The sequence below is a fragment of the Aplysia californica genome, unplaced genomic scaffold (assembly GCF_000002075.1).
Source record: "Aplysia californica isolate F4 #8 unplaced genomic scaffold, AplCal3.0 scaffold00060, whole genome shotgun sequence".
In the NCBI taxonomy this organism is placed as follows: domain Eukaryota; kingdom Metazoa; phylum Mollusca; class Gastropoda; order Aplysiida; family Aplysiidae; genus Aplysia; species Aplysia californica.
The window spans coordinates 683,456-692,078 of NW_004797330.1; the positions used below are offsets into that span (position 1 = coordinate 683,456).

Here is an 8,623-nt window from a genome sequence, read left to right on the forward strand (position 1 = left end):
AGAGAGAGAGAGAGAGAGAGAGAGAGAAAGAAAGAGAGAGAGAGAGAGAAAGAAAGAGAGAGAGAGACAGACAGAGACGGAGAAAGAAAGAGAGAGAGACAGAGACGGAGAAAGAAAGAGAGAGAGAGAGAGAGAGAGAGAGAGAGAGAGAGAGACAGACAGACAGACTCAGACAGACTGAGTTCTTCCTCCATGCGACTTTCCGAAGGTTCTATCTGGCCCTGGTGTTCATCGAGTATACATTGTATAAAATTTACTCTCCACATGACGACATCCACTCACTGTCAAAGCCTCTGTGCAAAAATGATGCCCACATGAACGGTAGATCAGATGGTGATTTTAAATTTTGCTATCATAGTGATTCTGCTCACTAGATCTATTTCCTAAAAACAAAATGATATTGGACTAGTCTAGATAGTTAGAATGGTGCAAGGTTGATCCTGAGGCCAATGCATCAAACTTACAATTTAGGAGTTTCTCAAAACAATTCCTGTCTGGGATTCATAATGCTAAAAAAACCTAATATGCAGAGGCAATCGGAAAAATACTTTGGAAACTTTGGTCAGAAAACTCGATACAGGCACTGAGATAACAGAAACACACACACACACATTACATAAACTATGGATCCAACCAAACAAGTAATTAGAGGTGTCGCAGTTTTCTCAGCCGAGAAGAAGGTTTTTATTCTGATTTCAAACACAGATAATTAACTCCTTGGGCAGCATTTTATCAGAGTCATCTCATCGAAGAAGCAGAGGAAAAAAATTCCAAATCAATAGTCAGCAACATCCAATTTCAACAATAGTGGGCCTATATAACTTTTCCAACATTGCTGATGAGAGCAGTAAACATTTCTGAAAAAAATATTCTGTTCACAAGGACAATTATGAGAAGCTGCTCATTCTGGCTCGCTCCAAGACACAAAAGACAAAAGAAATTCAGTAACCAGATACGGATTACATTATAAGTTAATTATAATGCAAATGGTATCTCTAGATTTCAAATTGTTTTTCTAAATTTTGTAGGTAGGACCTTTGAATTTTTCAGTGACCCTTTAGAACCTAAGACATGCTGATGAAGATGTTGAATGTATTAAAAATCAGATTAAAGCCAAGTGAATTCGCCTTGAATCAATTCCATTTCTTCAGATTTTGTATCACAAACGTGACATTTTAACAAAGTGAAAGTGACCCCTGAAGTAACTGAGACAGAAGAGACAGGAGAAGTTCCAATTCAATGCCATGGAACAACAAGCATGTTGGACAACTGCAACCAAACACACAAGACTGTTATAATTTGTCAAGACCATTCAAATGTTAATTCATCAGATTATTTATTTTGAGAAAATAAAAGCAACATGAAGGATGGATAAAAAGATATAATTGAACATTCATGCCCTAGTATAGGATGGCATGAAATAACTCAAGGAAACATATTTTTTTGAGTTTTTCAAATATACCTTTTAAACTTTTTTTGTGACAATGAAACATCTTGCTTTCAAAGTGAAAAAGCTTATATATTCGAAAATGCTGACAAGAGATAAATGATTCATTATAATATATGTGATACACAATGTCTTTCTGTAAATATATATAATACAAACTGTACATTCATTCCAATTTTTTTTTTCTACATTAACTGTTGCCTGATTTACGTGCGTACAGTTACGACACAAAGGCACAGAGAACATAATTATCACAATGACATGCACAATGTACACCATAATAGTCATAGTTTTGGATTTAATGAAAACAAATTGAACATGAAAAGCTGTCAAACGTTTACAGAGAACAAAAAATCTGAACCTACAGTGGGATGACATGCCTTTTGAAAAAATAGTTACAATACAGTCTGCAGTGTAAAGAAAAATTAATGTGATACTAGAAATTATAGAAACACAAAATAACAATAAATTTGTTAGTTTTCGTAAAACATGGGGGAAAGTCTTTACCCGAGAAACAAAACAAGAAAAATTCTTCATAAAATGTATCACACAGACTTTCACTTTAAAAACAAGGGAGCTTATAGCCCACAGAGCTACAATCAACTCAAAGGCATTGTAATTTTTTGCTATGGCTAAGATAGCTCAGCTGTTTTATAGGAAAACAAAAAGCAAAAATTCTCCACACACAGCATATTGTCCAGTCTATGGATACATGTGCGCGCCGTATAGATAAACTTTTCTACTTTAACAATTCACTAACAAAAGCTCACTATATCAATGACGTGCTCTTGTTTAGCTCATTAAAAAAGGATAAAATAAACAGCAGGAAATACCATCAATTTAATCAGACAGACTGATAATAACCTCTTTTCATTTCTATTTTATAAACCTACACACAAAAAGAAGAAAACCCCCCATCTATCTGCAATTCCTGGGGAACAAAAATAAAGACTGTGTAAGAACAAAACTAGCTTTATCATTTATGACAGTGTTGACAAAACCACAGAAACAAAACAAAAAATTTCATGGTAATGACAGTTACAGTACAGTGTACAGTACAATATGCAACATAAGTCGAGATCTATTTTCAACATGAAAACTCCAACACGTTCACTTTGCACCACAGCTTCTTTTCAAAGGTTTGCTTGGAAAACTCATGTATGTGTTATGACATGGTAGAATCAGGCGCTCGTCAATTTTTGAGTACATTGAGTTATTGGTACCATTATAAAGCTTGTTCATTTGTCTTGGTTGTGATTAAAAAATTACCCATCTTTCTCGAATGGAAGACAAGATATTTGCAATTGAAGGAGGTGGGGGTTGCCTGATTTCAGAGGTAAAATTTGTGAGAAAATGGCAGCCAAAGATGAGTTATTTACTTAGCTTGAGAGTCCATGGAAACTTAAAATTTTCAGTTTTTGTTCCTTTAATCAACATTTTTCAGTAAAATCCACCCAGAAATTAGTTCTTTACTGGGCATGAAAGGTGTTAGAGCCAAAAAACAAAAATTTGATAAAAATCCACAAACCTGCGGGAAAATTAAAGTTTATTCGTTTTGATTATAATTTTGACGAGAGCCTGATGTCACCACGCTGCCTCACACATATGATACCAGTACCAGCAAGGTGTTGATTTCAGCACTTACAAAAGTATTAGTAAAAAGGCTTCAGGAACATACTTCAAATAAAATTGATGAAGATAACTTGAAAAAAAAATAAAAACGGGGGGGAAAAAACCAAGGCAGTTTCTGCAGTTGCCAATCATTGACTCATTTACGGCCAGGTGCATCAGGAACTTTAACCACATTTCATGATTTAAAAGAACAAAGGTTTGTGAATTATAAATCCGAAGGCAGCCAGCTATTTACAGTAAAGTTAGCTGCCAAACACAACACTGATATAGTGGAACACAAACACACACTGTGTACACTTTTCTTTCTTACATTAAATATGATACTGGTGTATACATACGGTACCATAAAAACATGACAGTAAAACTGTACACAAATCAATCTCAAACCAGTAAAGCATCAGCTCTAAAATTCTAATCCTATAATACAGGCTGAAACTGGTCAGTTTTGTCAAGTTTGTTCAGGTTTGCTGAAGTTTTAACAACACATAAAAATTCTTCTTACATAATATATCACATGTTCCAAATTCAGTTGATAAAATTTGAACATATTTGGTTTGAAAATATGTTTCGAACACTGCAACAGAATAATACAACACTCCCACCTCCTCCTCATCACACCACTCCTTTTAGGAAAAAAGTATTGGAGAAACTGGATTTTAAAAATATACTAATCTTCTTTGAAAGTCAAAGACTTTAAGTGACATGAAAAATGTTTAGAACTGTCAAGCTTCTCAGCCATCAGTTGAGGTAATCGGGATTATTTCACCAGAGAAAAGTAATCGCACATGTTTCAACACTCAAGATCAGATTCTCTTTCGTCAGCAATGAAACTATCACAGAGTATTCATGATGCAAACAGTAACAGTGGCTGAGCACACACACAAACAAACATATTGGTATCGTATGGTACCATCTTCATCTAGTTCAGAACAGGAACCATGTGTAAAACCCTGATAAATCTGAAAGCAAAGTGTAGAATCCAGTGAATCAGTCCAAACAGTTGTCTCCAACAATGCGTATCACAATGGGATAGACAAAGAAAAGAACATTTTCACTATATATTTACAAGTAATACAATTTAATGGGATACTACTCGACGAAAGACTTGATAGTAATAAGGTGTGTTTCTTAAGTGCAACAGACTGAAATGTTGAAAATCAAAACAAAACCAAAACCAAAACATGTGGTGTACAAAAAAGTCATGATAGCTTGCATGAAATCTAAAATTCTTCCATCATATGCGAGCATAATATTGCGTACTGTTATGCAGTGGAATACACACAAACTCCACTCTCTGTCCCAAAATAGTAGAGTGGTACAAGAGGCGGCTCAACTACCACAGTCCTCCAGATGTTTTAACTAAACAGAAAACAAAGACATTGTGCAACCGTAATAGCTTCTCTTGGCAGGTCACACAGGGCAAGGAATAATCATAAGCCATTGTCAGTCGCCGTGACACAAGAAGTGAAAGCAGAAAAAGATTTGTTTGCTGCCTCTGACTCTGAGAGAATTATAAAATAAATGCAAAGGAAATGATACAAGTATCGAACAAAATACAGTGACAAACACACATGAACTGGACAAGATGATGCTGCTTGAGAAAAGTATAATAACCCTTTTACGTGACAGGATTTTGCAACATGAACATGCACGTACAGTTATCCAAAAGTACTTGAAAAAAATAGAAAAGGAAGAATTTAAGATTTCTGCTTTTCATTTTAGGTAAACTAAATAAAAAGGCCTAGAAAATCTACACCTATAAACGTAAATATCAGTAGGCCTGCTAGCTTGAATCGCAGGTAAAAATCAAAAGATCTTGAAGGATACTAAAAATAATAAAATGTGTAGAGAGATGTTTTTTTTCTATCACAGAGCATTGACTTTTGTAGTCTCTTACTTGAAATAACAAGTAGCAAGTTAGCCTACTCTACACAGATTCTAGGCTATACCACCACATTGAGGAAAGCAAAAATATTGACAGGTTCCAGAGACAAGGAACAAAATACTCACAAAAGAAGGAAAGAAACAATTTTCCAAAAGACACCCCCCCCCCCCAAAAAAAAAAAGAAAAAAAGAACAACCAACCTCGTCCCCCCAACAAAGGGTCCATAACCCTCCTACCACCCCCACCCTAAAAAAAATAATCAACAAACAAACAATTACTTTCAAGTAACTTTCTCACCACAAAAAAAAGACCAACTCATGCAAATAATAAAAGAACATTTAAGTTAAAACCTAGAACTCAAGATTGCCATTGCTTTTTTTCTCTAACTTTACCACTGTAAAAGTGCTCACAAAAAAAAGCAAACTAAAGTAAAGGAAAACGAAACACAAAATCTTTGAAAGAGTCCAAAAGAGATAAAATGAGTTACATTAGAAAATTATTTTCATTGCTATTTTGTGCTGCCCTGGACTTGGGAGACTCGCTTGGAGGACTCTTCTTTAAGTCATTAAAAATATTATAATCCTTCTCAGTTTTAACTGCACATAAAAATTCTTCAAACCCCGTTGTCCCTGTATGTGACGCTCGCACAAGTTCCGTTTTGAGCAGATGGCAGCGTTGTCTGTAAAAATCTCTTTCCCGAACAGAAGCGCTCAACTGACGCTTCAAATCCGCTATCTTGTGCAACAGTGCCTTGTTTGTTGTTTCTAACTCACTCTTTTGTAGCATTCGCTTTGAACGACAATTTTGAGCATATCCACGATTTTTCAGAGTGCGTCTTTTCTGTTTGAGACGCTGAACTTCACTCTTGGGGCATCCCTGAAGACGCCTGTTCAACTCACGGACTGGCAGTGTCACGAGATCCTCATCATCGATAACTGAACTTTCTGGAGACATACCTGAAACCGGTGAAAGTACACCACCTTTTCTTCCACCCTGTCGGTTAAGCGTACAGAAAGAACTGCTAGCAACACTGTTCTTATCGTCCTCAACATCAAGTTCATTATCGTCATCATAGTCAACGTCAAATTCATTGTTACCCCTGCAAGACACATCAGGAACTTCCGATTTTACAGATGGAGATACTGGATTATGGTGATGCACATTACTAGGCTCCAAAGATCGCAATAGTTCATCAAGTGAACTCGTCTTGACATCGAGTTTATTTGTTGAGCTGCCATCTTCTGAGGAGCACTGGGATCCTAATTTCAAAAACCAGTCCTCAAAATAACCTCTATCACCGAAGGTGCTGCCAAAACTTGATAATGAGCGAGTGGGCGAGGGCAAAGATGTTTGAGAAGCTGGTAGAGGAGTTGTTGGAGAAGGAGGGATCGAGTTGGCGGGAGTGCTATTGCCACTGTTGTAACCCATGTTGCTGGTAGCCACAGCTGACAGGATTGGGCTTTGGGGCATTTGCAGCTGGCCGGTGACCTGAGCCGTGACCCCAGCTCCGGAGCAGGTTTGCTGTGGCTGCGTCTGAGGGCTCGCCGCAGCCGCCACCGCTGCAGTGCCGGTAGGGCTTGTGCACAGGCCTAATTCCGACTTCACCATCGAACTGTGTAACTGGTGCAAGTCGTGGCCGTCCATGAAAAGGTCAAAACTTTCGATGTAACTTTCAGCGAGCTCATCCATGGTGTAAGGTGAAAAAAAAGTGACCTATGATGGTATTTCTAAAGGTTCAATGGTTGTCTGAGCCTTGGTGGTTGCCTCGCTCTCTCACTCTGCCTGCTCGGGTCACTGTTCAAAACCGTTACACACTCGTTCGTCGACTTACCGGGATCGAGCTCAGTCACTGATGTCAAACAGTCAAATATAAGTGAAAACACGTAGTACCTAATCCTGGTGAAGGCAGAAGTATGTGTCTCACTAAATATATTCTCCTGAATAATACAAATCAGTTCAACATTTAAACCACAGTCTCGGCGACAGTCTACTGTCTCGCCAGTGGTTCTCGGCTCCCGGCTAGAACGACACACCTCACGTACTGAGGGCTACGGCAACAACGGGCCACTTGGGTATTCCCGTCAGCTTATATACCCAGCAAGACGTCACGGCATTTATTTTTGGGTCAATGTAACATCCGACCAATCGCTGGGCTCAGAATACAATATTTTAGGCAACTTGCTCAAGGCCTGTGTGATATCGAGGCTGGCAGTTGGTTGCAGATGTGCTGGTTCGTACCGGCTGGGTCCGTTCGCGAAGCCCCTCGTTCGCCGACACCGGTGCTCTGTCGCGTTGGCTAGCCTAGGTCTAGTCTAGATCTTTTTGAAAGGTTGTTTCTTGATTAATTTTATATAGACTATGTGACGATTGTTTTATTCTTTCAACTGAAAATAGTCGTCGGGAAATAATAGAAGTATAGTTTCACTTTGAATGGAAAAGTTCACACGACTTCGGGAGTACTCGGGACTTTGCATGTGATTCGACCCTCGTTAACTGGCTCGAAATTTGTTACTTCTCAATGTCGTTCCGGTTTGATAAACATAATTTAATCGTTTGAGTGTTGTATACGAATCCGACTCAATAAATACCCTAGAACTTGAAACTCTACCCATGAACAGTGATGTAGTTTATTCGACACATCTAAAACCCGGCACGTGCAGGCCCCGTGCTCTGTGCCGTCGGCCTTCACCACCGCCTAATTGAATCAGCCTGTAACACACACAGTAGCCTGTTACCACGGTGAACTGTCCAACCACCCGACTCAGTTTCGTTGCATTTTCGTCGTGTGTAATTTGTGCAAAGATTTTGAGCGTTTGAGCATTTCTTGCACAGTATTTCAACCTGAGAATTTCAATTTGGTTTGGTAGAAGCGAAGTAGATTCAGGAAAGAATAGAGGGACTTTCAGTAGGTCACCTCCCGAAATAGAAACGCTCCGCGAAGCATGGAACTTTTAACCCTATAGCTTCCTTATTCACAGACAGCCTTTTACCAAGGAGCCTTTTACCCAGTTTTAGTTTTATACACCTGTTATCGGTACAATATAAACATTTGCCTGAAAAGCAAGATCATTTTTATTTTTCCTTTTCCGAGATAAAATATAAGTTTGGGTAAGCTTATTTTAGCATTAAAATTTATCAAAATGTACTCAGGCCTACAACAAAATAAATACATTGGTAATTTCAACATTTTTGTCTCTAATTTCTAACGTTTGCCTGAAAGTCAAAGGTTCAAACTCTTGTCCAATACAATGGCTTATCAAATTTGATTATTTTAAATGTCTTAGACCGGTGATTTTACGGGTTTGAATTTTTATTTCATTAAGTTAGATGTTATGTGGGCTGTATTCCTCTTCCTACCTGCCTTAAATTTTTTTAAATTTTAGAATTTATTTTTAAGGACATGAAGTTGCTTTAATTTGTTGGGGGGGGGGGGGGGGGGGTTGTGGTGTTTTACGGCGCACGCAACTGTTTAAGGTTATATGAGCGCGCGAGACACTTTAGATATTTTCAGTTTGGTAAATCAATTAAATTTTAATTTTGCCCCGGATGGCGGCCGAAGCTCCTACTCACTCTGTCGTGTTTTGGATCACCAAAGGATCTTTCGTGCGCATTACACTACGGGACCTCCGAGGTTTCGCCCCCGAGAGGGCTAGGTCCAA

The 8,623-nt window shown here is 38.3% G+C and overlaps 1 protein-coding gene across 1 annotated transcript; it reads right to left on the reverse strand.

Annotated features, from left to right (window-relative positions):
* Window positions 1–5,210: 5,210 nt before the first annotated feature.
* On the reverse strand, window positions 5,211–7,041 carry LOC101850941. Its single transcript, XM_005093227.3, has one exon. It carries the CDS (start codon window positions 6,651–6,653, stop codon window positions 5,448–5,450), a length of 1,206 nt encoding a protein of 401 aa, XP_005093284.1. The 5' UTR covers window positions 6,654–7,041; the 3' UTR covers window positions 5,211–5,447.
* Between the last annotated feature and the right edge of the window lie 1,582 nt (window positions 7,042–8,623).